At 39.6% G+C, this 23830-nt stretch overlaps 1 protein-coding gene across 1 annotated transcript in view; it reads left to right on the top strand.

The window, feature by feature from the left end:
• PRTG (protogenin) overlaps window positions 1–18967 on the top strand; it is an 89560-nt gene extending 70593 nt beyond the window's left edge. The window contains exons 12-20 of the mRNA XM_064517401.1: window positions 519–614; window positions 1163–1349; window positions 3062–3189; window positions 4009–4179; window positions 7816–7998; window positions 9199–9319; window positions 10296–10461; window positions 11508–11612; window positions 12684–18967. Of these exons, the coding sequence (XP_064373471.1) occupies window positions 519–614; window positions 1163–1349; window positions 3062–3189; window positions 4009–4179; window positions 7816–7998; window positions 9199–9319; window positions 10296–10461; window positions 11508–11612; window positions 12684–13073 (1547 nt within the window). The 3' untranslated portion in view covers window positions 13074–18967. The remainder of the gene's footprint in view (window positions 1–518; window positions 615–1162; window positions 1350–3061; window positions 3190–4008; window positions 4180–7815; window positions 7999–9198; window positions 9320–10295; window positions 10462–11507; window positions 11613–12683) is intronic.
• Window positions 18968–23830: the final 4863 nt, after the last annotated feature.

Raw genomic sequence — 23830 nt, 5'->3', positions numbered from 1 at the left:
TTCACTGGGTCCTGTGGACTGGGCACTGGGTCCATGCCTTAGCCTTGCCCTACTTCACTGCAGCCTGTTTCTCGAGAAATAAACGTTGGTTTCTCTGGAACTTATCTTCTGCTGTTTGCTTCCGCAGACCTTCATTACGGACTCACAGAAAGCACTTTCGATGGGCTGAATAATACTGCTAAAAACCCCAGCTCTGTAGCTGTGAATTTGTGTGGATTTGTTATGGATAGAAACGTGACATTAATCCTGCTCCCACTGAGATCTGTCACAAAACTCTGATTCAGGCCACTGGAAGCAAGACTGGGAGATGTGACTAATTCCAGTGCAGTCTGTGAAGAAATTCAGGAAACTCACAGAGCTGGGAAAAAAGACAGGTTTTCAGGCACACAGCCCATTCGTCAGTCCACTCGTAGCAGACAAGTTTTGAGTCAAACTCGCAGTGGAATCAAGTTTCTTGACTATCTTTGGAAGTCTGAAAAGCCATATGTTTTGACTTGAGTCCTTTTCTGTCTTTGCAGATCCCAGAAGAAAGTATCATGTAAGGCTGCTGGCATATAACAGTATGGAAGAAGGTTATCAGGCAGACCAAACAGTCAGCACCCCGGGATGTGTCTGTGAGTGTTGTACCTGCATAGAGAATTTATTAGGACCTGAGCTGTTTCAGGATCCCAGCAGCTCTTTTTTTGTGTTTTTAACCTATAAATAATCAATTATTTCAACTTAAAGTAGAGAATGAGAAAGATCATATTTGTGACAAACATCGTCCTAGTTATCCTGCATCTCTGAGGCAGTCTCCTGTCTTCATGAACTGCAGCTAAGGAAACAAGAGAGCTACCAAGCAGCATTTTCCACTCTTGTTGGATTGTCTGCATCGTCTCATCAGTGTTGTATTTTATGTATCTGTCCCTGGTTCCTATTTATAGTCCTGATTTTCTTTTAACTAAACAAAGGGGACTACTACCAAAGTAATACATGAGCCTGTATTAGGTGTTAGTAGGGATCTCTAATAGCTTGAACTAAATTCCTGGATCTGAGTATCAGGCAATACTGAGTTAGGAGCAGATTTGGAGCTAAACCTGTGGGTTCAGACCTATCTCTTAATCTTGTGAGCATAGGTATATGGTTCATTAAATAATTCATGCTTCTTTTTTGTTTTAAACAGCTGTCCGTGATCGGATGGTGCCACCGCCACCACCCCCTCACCACCTCTATGCCAAAGCTAACACTTCATCTTCTATCTACCTTCACTGGGGAAAGCCTGCCTTCACGTCTGCACAAGTCATTAACTACACCATCCGCTGCAACCCGGTGGGGCTGCAGAACGCTTCTCTGGTTCTCTACCTTCAAACGTAAGTGCAGTGCTACAGATGAGTCTTGTTTTCCCATTTGCAGGTACCTCCTCCTCAGTTTTCAGTTTCCCTCGCATCTCTTAATTGCCTTTTACTGTAACAACGTATATCTGCCTTCAAGGACTGTGTGTTTCACCCCATGACTGCTGGTTCTGTTTCTTGGGTTATTTTAAGATATATTCTTAGAACACCTTAGTTCTCTACTGTTGTCCTTGGACTGGATCCCTGGACAAGCGCTTGAATTTTCAACAGCTTCTTGGCTTTCTAAGTTGAATTTAATTTTAAGCTCTTAGATCAAACAAAAGAAACTGCCAGAACAAGCTACCTATAAAATAGGCAAAGACAGGGCTTAGTCCAGTATCGGATCGTAGGACTGGCAGCAAGAATTCTGAGTTTTGAGGGATGAGTGTGTCTTTGCGGGAGTGACACGTTCCTGAGTGTGTGGTGGCCTGCCAGGAGGAGGCTGAGGAGGAACTACAGCTTGCTCTTCAGAGAAGCGATGCACGAGCCACAGAACAGCAGGACAGGGAGGAAATTCTGCCCAAGTTCAGCATTCAAATCTGTACCCTGATTATCCAAATATGTAAGACTTTGCTGTGTTGCAACTGCCTGTGGGTGGGGGCCATGGTGCTGCAGGGGGGATCCATATATATGTAGCTCCCTCAATACTCAGGTTTACTCAAGCCTTCTAAAGAAGAAAAATGCTGCATTAAAAGATAGCCCCCATCCTGGTACTGATGTTTTTCTCTTCAAAGAACACATCCCATACTGTATACCTCTTGACTTAATGATGAGACACAGTACAACTGCCACGTTAAGTTCTTGGTGTGAAACATATAGCATAGCAATGAATGCTACTTTTTGTGTTGGGATGAAATTGTTGCAAATATTGGTGACTGACTTTGCTGTATAGATGAAAATACTGAATGAAATTTAATAAAGCAAGTTCTGTGTTTAGTAACACCACTATAAATTGAGATTTAATCTCAGCTTAGCTACTGTTGCCTTAAATTCACCCTGGTATATCTGAAACCAACATTTTGCCCCAGAGTTAAAACAGAGCAGAACATCTACAATTGATTTTGTGAGCAAATATTAAATTGCAGTAGTTGAATTAGCTTAATCAATTTTACAATTTATAAATTACCAAATGTGAATGACTACAAGATGAGTAGGGAGCTTTTACATTCTACAGAGAACCCCTAAACATGGGGTGATAGAGGCTGTAAGTGCCAGGGGGAATTGCACACGTAGCCTTTGTCTGTACTGTGAACTGAAAAGCAGATCCAAGCATAGCCAGCAGAGCTGACAGCATGTGCCTTCTCAGCTGTGGGTCTAGTTGTAGTTCAAGTGTTACTCCAGCTTAAAACATAGTGTCCTATGGATGAATGGAGAGAGCTGAGTTTGGGAGACCTTAGCTCTCTGGGCCTTAACGTTCTTGGACTTACTTATGCCTCAGCTTTCCAAAAACTTGAGCTTAAGTTAACGTATCAAACATAGTGTCCTCCAGAGAGCTCCAGAGTCAGCACAAGTATGAATGAATGTTTTCAGGTAGACGATGCAGATGAGCTATGTGCCTGGACTTGAACTGGTTTGTCTTGTGTTGAACTGACAGTGGGAATCACTCTCCATGACTGAGAGACCTCATATGAGTTTGGGATCATGAAGTCAACTCCTGCTGTTAAATTTCTTTTATTCCTTCTTCTGCACAGGTCAGAGACTCACATGTTAGTTCAAGGTCTTGAGCCAAAAACCATGTATGAATTTGCAGTTCGGCTGCATGTGGACCAGCTCTCTAGCCCGTGGAGTCCAGTGGTTTACCATACTACTCTTCCAGAAGGTATGGGCACAGCTGCTTCTAAAAGAGAAGTCCTGTGAGCCAATGGTCTAAAAAAGTGTTGCTTTATTAATTTTTAAGCTGTCTGTGGGAGAGAAAAATACTTTCCTTTGAGATAGATATTGCTGTTCTCAATGTAAGATACAAAAATGCTCTCAGGAAAATCCACACTGTTCTGGAACAGTGAAATTTTTAAAATCAGCCTAAAATCAGCAACTGTTTTTATATAAAATGTGATATCCCTTACACCATTAGCGACAACTGAATATAACTTTAGTAAGAAGTTTAAAATATGTATTAAGGAGGCACAGTTGATTCATAAGCATACACTATGAAAATATATTTTAAAACCAGAAGTTTTAGAAACTGTAAGACTATTACACATGCCTCTTCCTTTCTACTACCGTAGCTGCTGATTTGCTGTTCTGTCAGCCTGGTCAATGAAAATCAAAAACTTCAGTTTCATATTCTCAGCATTGCAATATTTGGGGTGTACCCTTTAATGGGAAAAGGATGAGGTTTCTTTGTTGTCAGTAACTGTTTTCCTCTGTAGTTGAAGGGAAAATACGAAACTTTTATAAACATTTGAACATTTACAAATGAAAATGATCAAAATCATCATTTATGGAAATGTGAACATTTACAAAGTCTAAGCTATTGACCAGACCAGAGTTAACAGGAGAGTGTATCTGTTTGTGTGTTTGTATTTGTCTATCTGGGATGCAGCAGTAGCCGTTGGGTCTGCACATCAGTTTCTTTTTGAGCAATTTAATTGCATATAAATTAGTTTAACCTAATAGTATTGTGTTACTGTTCTCGCAGCACCATCTGGCCCTCCAGTGGGAGTGAAGGTGACTTTGATAGAGGATGATACTGCTTTGGTTTCCTGGAAGCCACCTGACGGTCCTGAAACAGTTGTTACACGATACACTATCCTCTATGCATCCAGGAAGTCTTGGATTGCTGGGGAATGGCAAGTGTTGCACAGAGAAGGTAAACTAAGATCATAAACATAGGAGCTGGACAAACAATGATGTTACTTATAAGATGCTCTGTTACCTTCAGCTTCCTTGGACTACAATAAAAAAGAAAATCATATAAATGTTCACATAAAAGTTATAATTAGTTTGGAATTATTCCCCGGGTTGTGATGAAAACGTATTAAAAAGCGGCTGATACTCAGAAGGTGAGGGGAGAGGAGCTGTCTGTATTGCTTTGGAGCTCAGTGGTACATGTGAACTAAAATGTCTCATATATCCAATTACATCCATGTTAGTTCTGTTGCAACAGTGATTGCGGTGGTTTCATTTTGTAAATGCAGTCCTTCAGATCTGAAGTCTCTGAGATGCCTTGCTCTCCAGAAATAAATTTATAAATATGGCTGTGCCTTGCTCTCCAGAAATAAATTTATAAATATGGCTGTGTGGGTTTATATGTTTCTTTCAATCATGGCCAATCTAGTTAGCTCAGTTTGCTTAATGAACTTTCCCCTACTCCCAGTAAATAGCTCTGCAAATTCAATTTAGTTCTCTGGCTCTGTTCTACCGCTGAACCCTAGCTAGCTAATCTAACAGTAACTCAGGTATGTTGATGTGAACTGCAGTCACATCTTTTTGACTAGATATAGACATAGTCCAAATTCTTATAGGCACTTCCTAGAATAAAGCTACAAGTTGAAGAGCTGCATGAAGAACAGATTCCTACTGTAGCCAGAAAAAAAAGAAAAAGGCATTTACTCTTAGATTGGTATTCAAAATACACAGAAGCAGTACAGAATAAGTAATACTCCATTAATGTGTTAAACCAGAGAGGGGAACTCAGCATTACAGAGTAAAATCATGTACTGAGTAGCTTCTTAAGAGGATTGCCTAGAAAGAATTACAATTTTGTTGTTTTGTTGCTGTTTCATGGCTGAGATCTTACTTGTCAGCAGAGAGTGATGCTTTAAATTTTCTTTATAGAAAATACATAAAACTTACTGATTTTCAAAATGCACTCACGGAGGAAAATTCTCCTTGCTCTCAGTGAGAGTGAACTGTTTTAGTTCAAAGACGGTGCTGTCCCTTATGCTGCTCTTAAAGAGAACATGAGGAGCCACAGCTGTTTTGAAAGGTGGCAGTTCCTCGTTGTCTTGGCTGGAGTGGAATATTGTTTATCTGGCTCTGCTCAAGTAGTAATTGCCAGCTATAAAAAATAACAGCAAAATGATTAATTGCTTCAGTGAAATTTATGAAAATTAACTAGTCCCTAAAAAATCAGTGAGCTCTAACTACAAGGGGAAGATTAAGCTCATGGTATTGCCCTACTAGAATTATTCAAGTAAAAAGTAACCTAATGTCAAGTTGTCATATTAAAGGACCCATTTAATATTAACTCTTATGCACTAAAAATATAGCAGATTTAATTTTAAATTCACAGAGAGCTTGTATTTGAAGAATAAATACTGTCATTTTAGCAAAGATATGCTGTATTTGTCGTATGCAGCACAGTGGTTGAATTGTTGTTTCAGCTTTGTAGTTCAGCTTAGCCATGACTGTGAAACTCTGAACATCATCTCAAATAATATTTTACCAGAGGTATTTCAAATGAGGAGATGGCAATAACAATAAACATTTTCATGTGTTCCCGTACTGAAAGTGTTGGAGGGAATGGGCAAATGGAAAGCTATAAGTCTCGGTGTATTACTAAGTCTATCAACTTTAGAGTCACTAATTTTGTATTTTGACAGATATATTAGGGATTGAGGCACGGTGTGGAATTTAGGCATCTTGACACGTTAGAACAATCAGTGGTGCTCTGAGTTAAAGTGAAGGTAGAATGCCAGTGAAAGAAAATGGGTGGGTAGAGGGAGGATTGGGCAAACACTGTAACAGACCTGTGACAGGCCTTTCATAGCTAATTTGAGATAGGAGTAGGGTTTGGGGGTTTTTTTGTTTTAATGCATTTATTCTGACAAGATCAATTAACCCTATGTGATAAATGGCATTGCTTTATCTTGACATTAAACTTGTCCTGCAGAATATTTCTGAAATCTTAACCCCGTTCCTCCCCTGTACTTATAAAGATGCCCTAAAACCAAGAAAAAAAAAATTATAAAAATCCTAGCTTACGCTTTAGATTATATATTGAGACATCTACCAATCCACCAACTTAAAAAACAAAACCCTCTAATTTGACTGAGCTTGTGTTAGCCATGGAGGAATTTAAAATGTAACTGCAGTTTGTCGCTGATTTGTGATGTGAGTTATCTTCCCTCCGCCTCCCCCTTTTTGCCAGCTCCCTTCAAGTGGATCAGAAGTTACAGCCTTTACACACTTGGTGTGCAGTAAATCAGCGCAAAGCGCTTACTTGCGGTAGCAGTGCAGCAGATTTGAAAGGAGCTGCTGGGGAAGAGCCTCTAATATTGAAACATGACCTTTCGCCCTTGCTGGTGCTAAATATTACAGCTCCTTTGGTTACAGATACCTCACATTTTACTTCAAATGCTTTCAGCTAATGGGTGTTTTTTATGGAAGAGCTGAAATAGCTTTTGAAGTAGCTTCCCTTTTGCCAAATGTATAATCCTTTCTGTCAGCAAAATAACCTTATATTTTATATGCTCCCATGATTCTATAAAGCCTGGCTTCTGGAAATGATTTGAAAGCCTGAAATTTAGACTTAAATCTGAGAAAGCGAAAAGAATATGTGAAAGAGAATAGGGGATAGATTTGGTCCTATAACTGCCACTATTTTGGAAAGAAAATAATATATTTCTATAGCAGGAAGAAACATGGGCATTTTAGAAAGCAATTGGAATTTTAAGCAGCAATCTGCAGTCCCTGGACAGGCAAAACTCTCATTGACTTTTATAGGAGTTTTGCCTGGGTAAGGACAGTGTGAGTGAATCCTATTTATGTTCCTAATCTGTTTCTCTTGCCTTCAGGGACTTAAGGAAATGAATCCTTAGCATGTGAGAAGGACATTTTCCATAATATTTTTAGTAGCACTGCTTAGATGCACAGTAATCAAACAAGCCTACACAGGTCTAAATAGAGTTTAATTTTATTTTGAAAGCTCAGTATAATGTACTTTTCCAAATCTGTCCTGTTCATTTTACCAAATAGACCTGAAATTTGATAAACTAAACCTTAATTATTTTGTTATGACAATTTTTATTCACATTCATGGTACAGTACGATTGCAGAAGAGGATTTAGGAGGCACATAGATTAATATATGAGTGATCGTAACATTCTGCTTTCTGTGCCTGAAAGTCTGGTTAACTCCTGGGCCGCCTCCTTACACACACGATCACAACATTAACACTGTCACACTGAAATGCAGCTAGGGCTAAATTTAGGGTTAGGTTGCTGTGTACTGTAGCAAATACTTGACTCTTGGTTTTGCACCATCCCAGCACCTCTTTACACTGTGCTGTGTTCAAGCAATAGGGAGAGGGAAGACCCCTGACGGGACGAGCAGCCCTTCTCAGCTAACCCCGCAGAGGCAGGTTAGAACATGCAAAAGTGATCACAGTCTTCAGACAAGATTTGGAGGTGGCACTGGAAAGGAAGTGTAGGTCGCGGTGTCTGAATATGTCTGTGCCCACAGGGTTTGTCTAACTGGGACTGCTTATTAAATCTTTTCCTAGGAGCAATGACCATGGCTTTGCTGGAAAACCTTGTAGCAGGAAATGTCTACTTGGTCAAAATAGCAGCCTCCAATGAAGTGGGAGAAGGACCCTTCTCAAATGCGGTGGAACTTGCTGTCCTGCCAAAGGAGACATCAGAGTCTAATCAGAGGCCTAAACGCTTGGATTCAGGAGATTCCACAAGTCAGTAGCGATGTTTTGGTTACTGTTGTCACAAGTACCAGAAAAAAGGGTCCCTGTTGGTTTTGTAACTGTTTCCCGGACAAACTGTTCTGTTTTATTTGAGGCAGTCCTAACAGTGTAGTGATTTTTCTTAAATGAAGCCATTTTGGAACTTTATGTCTCAGAACAACTCAACAGTGGTTTAATTATTTTGCTCAAAGTTTGAAATTTGCCTTTATAATGAGAAAATTTAACTATTTTGAATCTTACATCAATGCCAACTTTGCAGTCACTCTGCTAAGATATTTGCTATAGCAGGTCCCCTGTTTGGCTTGAGATAGTAGTATCACTTGGTCAGTTAGATCCAGACAGCCCAGCAGAGATGAGATGGCATCTCAAATAGGATTGCTGAAATGTGCTGGTTCCTGAAGCAGCTCAAGCCGACTTGTCAGTGATTTACCAGCATGTTTTCACTGACGAAGTCAGCCCACCTGCAGCTCTCTGGAGAAGACTGTGTATTACTTTGAGTAAATTTAGATAACTTCAGTGGTTTCTCCATGTAAGAATGGAGTGACAAATTGCCTTTATCTGTCACAGAATGGGATTTATCTGGGTGACTTCTCACTGATTTTAAAGCTGTTTGGGGACAGAAGAGCTAGTAGTTATTCAGGTGTATTACCCTTTTAGCCTTTTTTTGTTGCTACACACTGAATTGTGAGTAAAACACAGGGATTTTTCTTACTCGGGTTCTCTTCCTTCCTGAAATTCAGTGGTATTTTAGGCCTGGATAAGCAAACCAAGTAAAGCCCTCAAGATTAGATCAGTAGACGTAAGAAGTCAAAGCATAAAAACAACTGAACCCTCCTAGGGGACAGTGCCCGGAATTCTCCAAGCCTTCTCCCTTTTTTCTCTAGTAGCACCCCCTGAGGATGGGGCTGGAGAGAGCTCCGCTGGAGCATGCTGTAGTGACCTACAAAGAGTCTGTGGTGTGGGGCAGTCCCTTCTTCCCCTCCCACACCATGGCTGCGTACACTCCTCTGTCTGTGCTACAAGTTTTATTTTCAAAATTGTCAAAATGTATGACAGAGAAGGTCTGGAAATCTCATTAGAAGGAAGCATTTATCTGTGTGGTTGTGACTGTAACCCCATTCATTTCCTGATAGGGAGCAGGGGATAACTATTCTTCTTTACTGAGCCTTTCCATGTTCTTTTTTGCTGTAGCTTATTCTGACTATTACCATCTGGACCAGAAATCAATGACTGGCATTGTTGTCGGAGTGTGCATAGCCTTGACCTGCATCCTTATCTGCATCCTGATCTTAATTTATCGCAGTAAAGCCAGGTATGTTTTTGTTCTTGAAAAGTGATCTCTTTCTCAAAGTTTTGCTTCTGTATGAGCACAAGTCACTTGGGACATGCCTTCTCCTCAGAAAGTGCCAAGTTCTCTGAAGCACTCTATTTCTTCACCTATTCTTATCAGAAATAGTAACAAAAGCCCAGGCTTTTTTGGTTCTTCCTACTCCATCTTAGCCCCCTCTACAATGAAAAGAAGGAAGAAGCAACAGAAGGGACTCAGTGGTGCTTTGACAACTAAATATGCAGCATGCTTCCAAATAAAAACCCTTTAAAGTGAGATAAACACTGAGCTTTACAGCTTTACATCATCTGTTTTTTCCCGCATAACCCTCCAGCCTGTCCAGTCCTGGCTTGCAAGGTGTTAACCCTTTGGCGTTGCTGGAAAAGAGCTTCCTCCAGCGAAGGAAAGAGAGGAACTTTGACATGAAGCAGTTCCATGATGCAGTTTCTTTGCCCTGGTGCAATCCCCTCTCTTTCTCCCTTGTCATTAGCTGCTATGGAGCATAAACTGGTCCAGTGACTTTGCCCATAATTTGGGGATCAGAACAAATATATGTTACTTGAAAAAAATAAAAATAAAACTGCCTGAAAGTATATTTTAATAACAAGGGCTTTGTAGCACACATGCAGGAGAAAGTGTGGGTTGGGAGATGGTCTCTGTGTAGCATGGTAGACTTAATGTCATTAATGGCTACTTCTTCCAAATAATATTACTAATCATGAGAATTCCTATCTGCACATAAGCTTGTAGCCTAGTCTTTATGATTAACTGAAAGCAGATGTTATTTTTTTCACAAGCAATAACATTTAAATTCCAAGAGAGTTAGCACTATCATATAGTAAAATGTAAATGTCAAGAATATACCAATATTACTAGATTAATAATAGCCTTGATGTTTTAGCCTTGATTTTATGCAGTTTTTTCCTATGGGTCAATTTTATTCCTGCTTAACATTGTGCAGGAAAACATCTGCTCCTAAACCTGTGCAGCAAAGCACTGACCAGCTGTCACATACCAGCATCTCATTAGCCAGTGCTAATGAGGTGGGGAAGAGTATTGAAGGAATTGCAGAGAATGAAGAATCCTTATTGCCAATGATAGTGGGAAACAGTTTCATCGATGCTAAGGTACTGTGAGCTTTATTCATTCCCAAAACAGATATCTTTCTTTAGAATTCATTGCTGTTACATCTGAGTCCTTACCAAAATTAAGATATGTAAACTGCAAATTAACGGCAGCTTTATTAATGGGGCAGGCACAAGTGTGGCAACCCAAGTGTCAAATTTTCAAGACTCATTTTAAAGTTCAGCCAGAAATCTGCTTTAATACATTTGTTTTACACTGTGCTCTGCAGATTGCCAAGTCTGCCTCTGGCACAGTGTCAAAGGATAAAACTCCATAGGCTCGGGGCTGTTAGGAGGTCCCTGCCGGTCCAAAGATTTTCTATTCTAAGACCAGGAAATAGGTGAGAGAGTCCTTTTCAGCACCTAGTCCAGTTAGTGCCCGTTCAGTCTAGTCAGGTATGACATTAAACAGGTATGAAAGAAAGTGTCATTATCTTCTCTGTATTTTTATTAGTAAGATAATGCTGTATTTTATAAACTCATATTTGGTCAAATTGTAATATAATCTAGATGGCAGGATATATCAGTGGATCTGTAGCCCCTTCCTGTAGAATCTTACAGTCCAAGTGTCCAGTGTGATAAAAACACAAATCTGGCCTACTTTTGCATGCAGACCTACTGATTTGAGGCATGTTCTGTATGCACTGCAAACCTGAAGGGAGCTGCTCCCTAGGGATATTTGCAAGAGCTGGAAAACTGTGGAAAAGAGCCCCAGTACAGACACAAACAGCGTGTCTGTGAATGGTCACATGCAAAATAGTAGAGTGGGAGCAATGGTGGAGGGAATATTTTGTGGTATGTTTGCAGTACCATACCCATTGTGTCTGGCCTGTGGGTTTGCCAGCTTAAATGGGTCTGGTCTTTTAATTGTCTTGAGCAGTAGATGGATACTAGATCGGTATGAATACTAGACCACAAAAACTGAGTGAGCACTAAGACTTCACTTGTCTCCCTTTTTGGTTTGGAGCTGATGGGTAGGAATAAAAAAATATTTTCATATATCTTAGAAATTTAGTTTATTAAAACAAACTGCTCTTTCTCTATTATAGGGAGGATCTGATCTGATTATCAACAGCTATGGGCCTGTCACAAAGGCCAGCTGCAAGAAAAGGTGGCTGTTCTTCCAAGATACCAAGAAGGTGAAAACAGAGGAGGTAATTGGTTTAACAGGCAGAGTTTACTCTAGTATCCTGTGTTTGCAAAGAAGGATACTTAGATTTCTATTTATTGAAAAGCATAATTAGTCACCTAAACTTAAATGGGATAGTTTCAGTTGTGTTAAGGTTAATGTTGTTCTATCTTCTAGCAAAATCACATGGAGAAGTTTTTCATTTTCTGCCTCAAGCTGTCAGGTATTGTAGCTTTTCACAGTTAGCTGATTGCCTGTGCTCTATCAGTGAGCAAAAGGATTCCTGTATACATCTGCAGGGACTTAATATATATATGGCTTAAACATGTATTTCTAAATACAAATTAAACAGAAACACGTGAAGACTTCCCCACTACTCTGACAACTATAACCTTAAGTTTGTTGAAGAGAAACCAAAAGAGGGAAATTAAATGATTTACCCAAACTATTGAAGGATTTTGGAATCTGAGCGAGAGCTGGCTGGCTTCTGAAACTGTTGCTCTGGCTGCACCTGCTATTTGAATGAAAAATATAGCAGTTTAAAAATGAAGTGTTAAACCAAATCATGAACATTATCATGCAAATTCACACCCACTAGGCATCTAACTTATGTTTATTGAATTGTAACTTGTATTGTGCTCTTGTATATTTAAGGAATAGGAAGTCTTGATATCCATGTTGTGAATTCATATTTCAAAATATTTGCAGGAGTAGCTGCATACTTCCAGTGCTTCTCTGAACAAAATATTTGCTACCATCCAAGGAGTAATGCATAAAGAATATGCATGAGGAGATGGGAGAGAGCTCTCCAAAATGTGTTTTTAAAATACCAGGCAGGTCTCTCCAGTGAAATCATTCTTGGTTAGCCATGCTTGGCTGGAAGGGATTATTTTGTCTAGTATGAAAGAGAAAAGTATGAGCAAGACTTGAGATTGATTCTTTTTATCCTCCTGTAGGAAAGCCCAGACTCCTGTTTGGAGCCAACACTGTTGTAGGCACTCTGGTAGAATATAGGATAGGAAGTGCAGTAAAAACTCAACTGATGGCTCAGCTTTACAGAGACTGAACAACCTTTTTCTCTCTACTTTTTTTGCAGCCTCAGAGAAGATTTGTCCAGGCAGTGTGTCTATATCAGCCAGGTACCACTGTGCTGATCAGTGAGGATGACTCCCCCAGCTCCCCCAGCCAGCAGTCGAATTTCCAGGTGCCATTCGGTGTTGTCGCCGATACGGAGCATTCGGCCAATAGTGAAGGAAGCCACGAGACTGGAGACTCTGGGAGATTCTCTCATGAATCCAACGATGAGATACACCTCTCTGCTGTGACAAGTGACACGCCTCCCGCCACCAGTCCTTTTGTAGGCAGTGACTTGGGTACGAACGTGATGAACCCTGCCTTAAGTAACTGCAAAGAGTGTCCTCTGCCATTTGCTACTGACCAGACTCCTACCTCATCTGCTCAGATGCAGTCTGCAGTGCACAACTGACATCCTTAGGGCCAGCCAGACATCCTCCCAGTATATGTCTGTTCGAAGGACAATGAACAGGAAGCCAAAGTTTTTTGTGGAAAGCCTGACTAACCTAGCAGGTGATCCCATATTTCTGTTGAATGTTTTTTTTTCTTTTTTGTTTTTAAAACTCACTCATTTTGAATGTTCAGTAGTCAACAAATGTGAAAGGACAGTGAATATTTCTGACTAGAGTTAAAAATGTATCACTGGAGCAAAGGGAAGGCTGTTGGCCTTTTTGCTGACTATCTACCTCAGTTTGCCGAGAGGTGAACTCTGAATGACAACTGCTTTACCTCATTTGTGTTCTAGTTGGTCTCAGCTATGGAACTGATGATACTTCCTAGTAGTGTTGTTTTATTTTGAGTTTCTTTTTTTTTGGTTGCATGTAGAGTGTGTGTGTGTGTGTGTGTGTGTGTGTGTGTGTGTGTGTGCGCGCGCACACATGTGCGCACTCAGTGATCAGGGAGTTGTATAGGTAGATGAACAAGATTGTTTAGCTGAAGCTCTGTCTTTAAAAAGAAGGAAACCTCAGAGTATAAAATGTAATGATTCAACGTGGCTGACTCAAAGGAAGTTAAAAACTGAGAAAACTGGAGTTGGTGTTTTCATGTATGCAGCCACATCAAATCTTTTGTACCTCTTGGTTTCTCGTAGTCCCAGTAAGCCTAGGACAGTGCCTTTCCCCCCAAAACCTGTGCCAGCAACTGCTGACAGGGTCTATGCTAAATCCTTAGGGCTCTGGGATGTGTTGGGTTCCCCAAAATGACAAAACATTGCCTCTGTTGACAGTTAATGCTAAAAAGCATGGCAAAACGAAGAAGTATTTAGCATTTCCAGCCAGTTTGTCTCTGCTTGAGAGTCATGGAAGAGATAGTAGTGCTGAGTATTCCAGTATCTCAGTACTTCTTAGCAACGGTGCCTTGCGTTATAGATTATGAAATTACTGATTTGCCTTATGCCTTTTTAGTATTCATAAAGTTGCTTTGGAGTACAGAAAGATGCCTTAAATGCTTCTTAGATGTTATCAAGTGAACTGTGTCATAAGTCTATAGTTCATTTTTACCCAGCCTTGAGTGCAGGTACTGCTAGCACTGCCGTGTGTCTCGGAGCTGTTGTTGGGATGCAGCGCTGCTCCTTGCCTTTGCCTATTATGCTCTTAGCCAGGAATTTTAGCTCAGGGAGTGACTTCACCCACATGCCAGTCTAAAACTCTGATTAGTCCACCATGAGAAATAGAAAGCCAGAGCTTTAGTTGAAGAGTCTGTTGAAGGAGGTGAGTATTGCTACTGCCTTGAACCCATACAATTCCTGTTTTATACTACCTCCTTTAAAAGTTATTCGAGTGTTTTTTATTTTTTTTCCTGTACTCAGGGAACAGTTTGTTACTTTTGAGCTGCCTCACAGAAATGTGGAGCAAACTGACAGGGTATCTTGTTTTGTTTTTTAATAGGAAAGAGGAGGTTGGATTCATACAATGTTATAAACTTGCCCATATGCATATACAGTCCTGTTCTCGCTGCCTCCTCTTTCCCCATTTTACTTAAAAAATAAAAATTAAAAAAAAATAGACATTTGTTTTTACTTAAAAAGTTTAAAGTGTGACGTTGCGACAAAGCAACTGTAGGGACTCCTGGCTCTATTTAGGTCTGTCAGAACTCCTGCTGACTTAACTGGGGCCAAGACGTCACCGTAAGGTAGGCAGGCTGACTTTTGTGTTGTTCCTTACCTATGAAAGATGGTCAGAAGTCATCGATAAGCCCTACTGTTTTGTCTGCTTTATTTCGATGAATCAGCCTGTAGTTACTGTAGATCTTCAGCTTGTAGCTGTTTGCTAGTTCTAAAACAGCCAGTCCATGCCCACCTTTTCATACTAGTGTTGATTCAGAGGCTTTGAAAATAATCTTGTACCAAAGAATTTTCTGTAGAAGGGAAGAAAGCTGCATATTTTCCAAAAATGATTGAACTAGTTAAAAACTATAGGTTTGAAGAGCTGAATACATTTTATTGTATAAGTAGTTACTAACCAAAAACAATAGGGCTTCTATTGATTGTAGTAGTTGTTTGCATAGATGAGTTGTATGCTTCTACAATTTTTAACTACCTTGTTGTTGCAAGAGCCTTTAAAGAAAGTTATAATATTACCAGCAGATATCTCCAAAGACTTCCAAGTGTAATGTTTTTCTTCAGCATGTAGTTGATCAACAATACAGTATTAAATATAATATTTTTGAACATTTTTTATCTACTTGCTGAAGAAAAAGAAAACCTTTTCACCAAAGATTTATTTTTGGTCTCATCAGGCAGAATGTTTAGTGTACAGCAGAGTACTGTTTCTAGTTAGGTAAAGTGTGAATTAATTGACACTAGGTTAAGAATGTGTAACTGTAGCATGAAGTTTCACACTTCGTCTTTCAGATTAGCCTCTTTTATTAGTTTCATTGGGAAAGAGCTGATATGCAGATGGTAACTATTTGCTTCTCCAAAGACTTGTTTGCTGTAAGTACTGATAAATTGATATCTTGATTGATTAAATTGATTGGTAATTTTTTGCCCTTCATTAGAGGTAAATATTCTAAATCCTAAACTTTTTCGTACCAAAGACACACTTTGTAGTTTAACCTGTGAATAATTTGAGAGGAACAGACTTCACATAACATTTATCAGTCTAATAGATGCTCTACTTTCAGTAGTCGAAGAGATCAAAATATTCAATTTATTAAAGAACAGTACATCCAGAATTCTATTTGTCAGTTAATGTTTTTTCTCAAAGTACTTTTTATCAGCAAATAAAGAAAACCAAAGATATTTAAGGTTACCTCAGCATATAGGCAAGCTTAGTTAGACATTAATTATTCTGTTTCTTTTTCTTTATTTTTATGTTAACCAAATATAATATGCTTCTTCAGAACTCTGTTCACATTCATATGCTTCCCATTACTTTGTCATACAGTTAATTCTAGATTTATTTACATTTTTCTTCCAGAACAAAAAATATGATCTAATCAAAGATTTCTGGCCTATTATTAATTTTTCACAATATTTTGCGAGAAATCGTCTTACTATTAAAAAGACCACCAATGTGAGCAAAGAAATCTCCAGAAAAACTGTATATAATTTGATAGTCTGTACTGAACTCAGCAAAATTCCTCCTGATTGAAACACTGCAAAATCAGGCTTAAAGTTTAAATGCTTCATATCATTGAGGCCAAAGCATCTAATTATAGGTATGATATTAATGCATGAAGTTTCTTAAAGTTATACCTGTTGCAGACTAAGGAAATCACAGGTTTTCATGTGTAAACTTAATTCATTTCATTTGCCTAGAGAGAGCTGGCAGAGCTCAACAGGCAAAATGGTTACGGGTTTTCCAGTAATTTTTCTTGGTTATGTCTGTGGTAACTGGGTCCTGGAGAAAACATTATCATTTTCTAATTATGAATTTTACTAAATATGTTCTGGAAGATGAACATAAATGTGGAATTTAGTGTTACACTATGTGAATTGATTTTTTTTAATTGTATTAAGAGCTAAAGAGCCATGGCTGGTGTAATGAGCGTATATGCAACCCCTGTACTTCAAAAACAAAACAAAAATGTTACTGTTGATGTGACTTGAAAAGCATCAAAACTTAGAGAGGGAATCTTGAAACTGGCTTTCCAGGTCAACTGTGTTTCCAAGTGAGGACTCTGATTGCCCTTCCATTACAACAGTAACGCCTGCTCTGCAGGGTCTGGATCCAGACCAAACTGCTCAGTCTGCCCAGAGTTACACTTTTTATTTTCTTCACGTTTTACAAGGAAATAGCATTCCCATCTTTCAGGAATTAGCTAGGAAAATTGGGAATGTGTATGCCATGCAGACCTGGGCTATATCAGTAGATTTTTTTAATAGCTCTGCTTTTATAAAAGAAACTTGAAAATCTACATATCACTTAATAATTTTCCATAGTAATTGTCCTTTTTCTGCCTAATTTATTGGATTTTAACAGAAAAGAGTATTGAGAGATTCCTGTACCTGTTTCTATTATATTTAATACTTCCTTCCCTCTTTGGTTTTATCCCTTGCTTTAGACTATGAGCTAAATCTCATTTGCCTTGTTCAAATTGGGGTCCTCATCCTTTTTCTTTTAAAGTCAGTGGGAGAATTCACTTTCATTTCAGTGATGAGATCCACATAGGGTTCTGCTGATTTCAGTTCGTGTGATCTGGACAAACAAAATCAGATGTTACTTTTTTTTTTTTTTTAAGATCTTCTCAGTGTTACTACTTTTAAAGGACAGAATTCTTAATTGTTAAAACTCCGATTAGCAAACAGGTTTTTGCAGAATAACAAGTTACCATGCACCAGAAGTCCACTGTAACTCTGTATGCATGCAGCCTTAGCCTCTAGCAAGTACTGAGTATTTCAAGTCAGTTTAACTCTTTTTCAGTGCAAACTAACTCAACTTGAACTACTTAACATTTGCTGCAGCTTGAACATGCATAAGAATAATTATGATGGACTGTCTGGGTCTCGGTAATGTGTAAATCTGAAGCAATTTGTAAGCCCTGAGCAAGAGCAGGAGCTCTTGCTCTTTGTATTTGTTACAGAGTGAAGTTCTGAGAGAAAAAGTCCCTTTCCTTACAAGGGGAATGATTTTCAGTTCTGTAGGTTTAGCCCAAAACCTCATTCAGACCAACTGAAAAGGTAGCTGCCCAGATGTAACTCTGGTGGTATTTCACAGAAGTCAATTTACTGGATTTATTCTGTTAAAATTGAATGCAGAATTTCACCCAGTAAGTGCTAAAGAGGTACTTCATAGTTTAAATAACTGTAATGCAGTTCATCTTTAGTTTTTACTTGCTGCAGCACTGCCAATACAGAGTAATTCCTAATGGAGAGGTATTTGACTGTCTCCAAGAAATACTGAGCGCCTCTCTATAATAACAATAATTACAAATATACTTTTCATGAAAATGCATATTTTGGAGGCTGTGTTAAAAAACACTGTTCTTCAATGTGAGTCCAAAATCCAAATCACTTTCTGTTAAAATGATCACTTTCTGTTAATATAAGTCCATCTTAAAAGACCACAAATTCAATTTGGGTAAAAATCTGCTCTCAGTTCTGATATAAATGAAGATTAACTTTATTTCTGTGGAATTTCACTAGATTTACACTGAGACTGCTCCTAATTTACTCCAAGGGGACATAAGCTCATGTTTAATGTTTTGCTTTATTGGGCCCTCTGGTTCCATTGTGAGTTGAGCTCATTATGGAATTTTTCAGACTTTCCACTGTTACATATACCTACGTTGCATCTGCCTGGTGTATTTTCAGTAAAGACTGACTGTATATGAAAAACTTACTTATACAAAATGTTGCTTTTTGATTGTTTGACTTTCGTGGTTTTTTGATTTTTTTTTTTTAACGTTGTGAATGAATTGCCAGTGTAGGAGCCAGGTATGTATCTCATATTGTGGTGTTCTGGATCCTTTCACTCCGTGTGCCATTTTCTTCTAAGGGCAGCAATGGCTGACTGGCTAATGGAGGATGGAGCTGAATTGTATTAATTTTATATTTGTCTCAGGGGATCAGCTCTGTGAATTCCATTGCATGAGGGAGGCTAATGTTTGCCCTGATTTGAATGTAACTTTTTAATGTCTTTTAAAAAATATTTTGTTTAATAATGTGGATTTGTTTTTCTCTTTATAGCATTTTAGTGAATGTTATCTAGTGTGTTGGTTCTTTTTTTCCCCTCCAGGGTTGTTTATATGCTACCCCAAGGTCATGCCAAAAATTAATAGAAGTTTAAATGCCAAATGTTTATGAAACTGCTGTCTGAATACTGATTGATTGCACAGTTTAAATAAAAGTTTTCCTTAGTAAAAGTGCTACTTTAAAAGTATTTTATTTTTAGTGTCTCTGACTAATAGCTCAAAACAAGGAAGCCATAATAAATATAGTGCCCCATTTTAGGCTGAGCAGTTATGGAAACTGTGGCACGTCAGTCAGAAAAATAGGTAGAGAGTAAACTGCACATGCCTTATCATTACAAATTCTTACAAGTTTCCCAAGCATGGACTTGAATGCCATTGATGTGCCTGGAATCATTTCCCACCTGAAAAAAAACGTATCTATCCTACCACTGTCCAGCAACCACTCACGATCTCTGTTTTGGCTTGTTTTCACAGGGTGTGAAGGACGTGGTTCTAAGCACAATTGTTCTTGTAAAAGTTTGGAAAGCTGCTAACAAAGCTGCACCATTTTACACCCAGCATTTTTACACCTGTTAGCTATTGAACCTGGTATATTGACATAACGACAAGACTCCGAAAATGCAATTGCTGTTGGTCAGAAGGCAAATTACGATTTTCACAGATGACTACATTCTAGATGAAAGTAAACTAGGTTAAATTAGCAAGGAAATTGTGTTCTATAGGGATTTAAATATTTGTATTGCTAGCAGATTGATTATTGATTGCCACTTGAATGCAACGGAAACAGAGCCCAGGCTATTTAGTGAGTCTGGTGGACAGAGTTGGATTTAGGGTAGTGGTGCCCATGCAAATCTTACACTACCGGTAGTGAAACCACAGTAATTACTGCTGTTTACAGGGTCTCTAGAGAGGATGAAAACAAAACAGCAATGGAAACTGAACTCTTGCAATGTTTCTGTAGGTCTGACTTTGGCTTTTAATCTACATTATTCTCTAGACAGAATAGAAGATTGGCACTCTTCACTGGCACTAAATTCTCTTAAACGGAAAGAAAAGACACTTCACGGGTATTTCAAAGCTTTGAAATCACAGTATTGTATTCAGAATTGAAGAGCATTTTAAAATAGATGTTCGTTCTTGTTTGTATGCCCAGGAAATGACCACTTTTGAATGCATTTACTTCTTATTTTGATTGTATTTTGGGATGGGTAAACAAATGATTATATGGACTAATAGAAAAATGCTGGCTTTAAAAAACATCTAAAATATTTTACATAAACAAGGAACAGAGCATGTAGTCTCTCCCCATTATGCTGTTCTTTGTCCTTTCTGCCCAGCAGGCTGTGGGATTTTCTCACCTGCAAGAAATACGACTTTGTATCCTTGGGCGACTCTCAGTGCAGTGTTCACGTTGCGCTGGAGCACAGCCTGCGACCCACCTCTCCCTGCCACCAGCAGTGGGAGCAGAGGGGACAGGCGTACTGCTGGCGCTCCCTTCTTTCCTTCCCTTTCCGTGGCCTTTGTTGGAGCACTTCTTTGGAGTGAGAGTCCTCATTTCCAGCCTATGTCCCATTTATAGCCGTGATTTCACAGCCTCTTCAGAAGCTGTTGTTTACTTTCTGCAGCTCTTTCACAGACCAAGTGAACCTGTAGTTTTTCGGTGAAGGGCATATTTCCAATTCTTGCAACATCCATCAATCTTTCCTCCTGCAGACAGGAAGCGCCCTCTCCATTGAACCTGAGTGTTACAGGAACAGCTCCTGCACACTGCAAAGAGTTTTATGTGCTTTCCAGTATCAAAAAGTGGAGGATGTTTTATCTTGTATTTAAGAAACCTAAAAACCTTTAATTACATATTGAGGGATGGTGATATTGGAAAACGCTACCTTAGCCATAAGGGAACTAATGCATTTTTCTCAATGACTTTCATATTTTCCTTTGTGCATGACACAGAAAACATCTACATTTCCCAGTGAGGACCATGCCAGTACAAGATCTGTCTCTGTAGTACTGATGATTTTTTCCATGATGCTCTCAGAAAGAGAAGCTGATCTCAGAGGAGGGCATCTTTTCATCCCTTACCTGGATAACCAGCTCCCAAGAGGCTTTCAGACAAAACAGTTCTTTCAGTCTGTTCAAATACTTCTGTGTTTGAAAAACTAGGTCCTCAGGTAAGTCTCTAGAAGTTTTATTGCATCTCATGCCATCCAAGGGACAAATCAGTGAAGGCCCTCCTGCTCCAGGAAGCTTTCAGACCTGCAGGGCTTGAATCTTTGTCTTAGATGTTTTGTCTCCTCACCATAATGAGAGAGTTTACCATTCCAGACATGTTTGAGGATTACACTCTGCCTTCAGACAATATGATTTCCAAGCGGGCACTTCCTCAGGCTATGAATGGCAATATTCTTGCTATGAGAGGGTCCTTTTCGGGACAGGGTCACCTAATGTCTACAGAGGAGTCCTCCTCCAATTCATTCCTTCATGCAGAGCTGTTACTGTGGATGCCTTGCGTTGCTTCAACATCTGGAAGGATAGCCCCCCCCCACATGATGACAGACAACACTATCAACATCAGTAAGCAAAATGTAGCAAAATCCTCTCAGTTCTTGGGAGGAACAAGTTGACCTGTGGAACTGGAGCATCATCAGATTTATGTGGTATTCATCCATCTCTGGCACGCTCTGAATATGCTGAGCTAATTCAAGTTCTCAGCACTGAGTGGTAAATACAAGCCAACATCCTGGAGGTCATCTGTGAGGAGTGCAGCCATGCCAGGGTAAAACAGTAAGTATTCTGGTCCTTCTTGGCTACATTCTGATCTCACGGGCAGAAGAATGGATATATACTTCTCCCAGCTCCTTTGTTCCCTACAATACTGGTAAAGTAATGTGAGAGCAGATACAGCTAGTTACTGTGGTCACTGAGCAATAGTCAGGGGTGTTTACGGTTGCAGGCTCTAGTTTGTCCATTTTGGAGGAGCTTTGATGAGTCTGCCTCTTCACCTAGACCTGCTTATGAAGAACTCTGAAATAATATGTCATTTCAGTCTGACTGTGCCTAATCCTGTGACCTAGATGCTGCTTGGTTCTCATCACTAGCTTGTCTTTTCATAAAAACACCAGTGTGTTCTTTCCATAAAAAAATCTTTATTTTTAGCAGGAAAAGCCCAAGAAACTCTACCTACCAGCTCTACCTGGTTCTTGGTCCAACATTAAACAGGTCAATCTCTTCTTTCCAGTCTTTTGTGCTAGACTCCAATTGAAGCGAGAGGAACCTGGACTTAGTCAGTGCTATCAATGTTTAATTAGCACCAATTACCCTCTGTAGTACAACAGTGGAACCTTTATGTTCTCTTGCACCATGGTAATGAAGGTCCTAAGGGATCACTTCAGCTTCTTCGAAGCTGTCAGTTCTCAGTGGGACCTGACAACTTTTTTAAGATTTGTTTAAGATTTGTTATTTAAGCCTCTTATGGGACCATCTTTTTTGCTCCAAGCAACATGCCCTCTCAGGTATTATTCCTGATGGAGGAATTGCTTCTGTTAAGAAAGAGGGAGGCGCACACATCCATGTGGCTAATCTTCACCCAGCCACGCACCTTTCTTTCCCCAGTCTTCCTTGGGACAGAATGTCTCTGCAAAAACACTCCTCCTAATTTTCTTCTCTAGATAGTTTCTGAATTTCACCAGAATTATTGCATCTATTTTCTTCTGAAACTTTGTATTTCTAGTTCTGAGGCTGTACTTTATACTCGCAACATGAACAGCACTCTCTTTGTTTCCACAGGCAGTCCTCAAGGCTGTTCATGTTGATAGCTGACAGATCCAACAAGAAGTTTTTTTGATGGACCTGTTTAATAAAATGAGTTGTCAGAATGGATAGCAGACTCCATTAAGGTCTCCAAAGAAACTACTAAGGTGGAACTCCATGTCTCCTCTGGCCATGTTCCATCATTCCTCAAGCTACATCAGCGGTCTCATTCTCTCCATCCCTATTACCTGTCAAGCACCTTACTGGAGCTTCACTTATATTTTTGTTAATATTACATATTGTGTAGGTATGTCTAGAGCTGATACAGTACTTTGTAGCATGGTTCAACAGCAACCGTTTGTGTCAAAGGACTCTGAGATGTACTAGAGAGGGTTGTGACTGTGCATGGTTACTGCTTGGAATCACCTAGGGTGTGAATGGATGTGTGGAGTGTCACCTGAACAGAAAAAGGGGTTATTTTTCCCAGTAATCAAAGTTCTGCAAACATCTTATCACATATGTATTCATTTCTGTTCTCCAACTCCTTCCAGCATCTGGCTATGTGGTGTTCCTGCAGCTGAGAGGGAACCAAGATTGCATCAAGCAAATTTGGCCTTACCGGGACATGGATGCACCTTTTATGGCCTACGTCGGGGTGGCCTTTAGTAAAAGAAAGGCACAGAGCAGATGTGCACATGGGCTTCTTATTCCAAATAACTCTTCTTACTGGTAATCAAACTCCTCCTCCTTCCCAAGGAGAAAGTACCTGGCTTGTAGTAACAGTCTTTGAGAAAGTGCAGTTTTGCTATGTCCATTGCCAACTGTCTTCTGAAACCCCTTATCTTTCTTGGCAAGTTGTGCCTGAAGTTCACCATCCCCATCCAACACTCAGGTAAAACTGGTTTATATCTTTTCAAATTTGATGGTTAATTTGCAGGTGCACAAGGTCACTCCGTGGTCAGTCTCAGTATCCTGATAACACTTTTCCTTAGTTGTTCCCCAGGGCCAGTCTAGTAACCTTCCCCTTGGCCCTTTTCTTCTGATCTCTGTAGCCACCCCTTTGGCAGAAAGGCCATGTAACTGAGCTGTTGCCTGGGCAGTTATTCTCTTTATGGCTACCAAACTGGCTCTCTTGAGTGCTCGATGAGGTGATCCTACCCTTCCAAATGCACTCTGAACCCAGAAACTCCAGGAATATGCAAAACATTAATCAGAAATAATACTGACAACTATTTCCCACCTAGTCACACATGGCATTATAGACCCACTAATTAACATCCGCAG

The sequence above is a fragment of the Dromaius novaehollandiae genome, chromosome 10, assembly GCF_036370855.1.
Source record: "Dromaius novaehollandiae isolate bDroNov1 chromosome 10, bDroNov1.hap1, whole genome shotgun sequence".
NCBI lineage: Eukaryota > Metazoa > Chordata > Aves > Casuariiformes > Dromaiidae > Dromaius > Dromaius novaehollandiae.
Note: the sequence above shows the minus strand (reverse complement) of the source record. Positions and strands in the feature narration are given on the sequence as shown.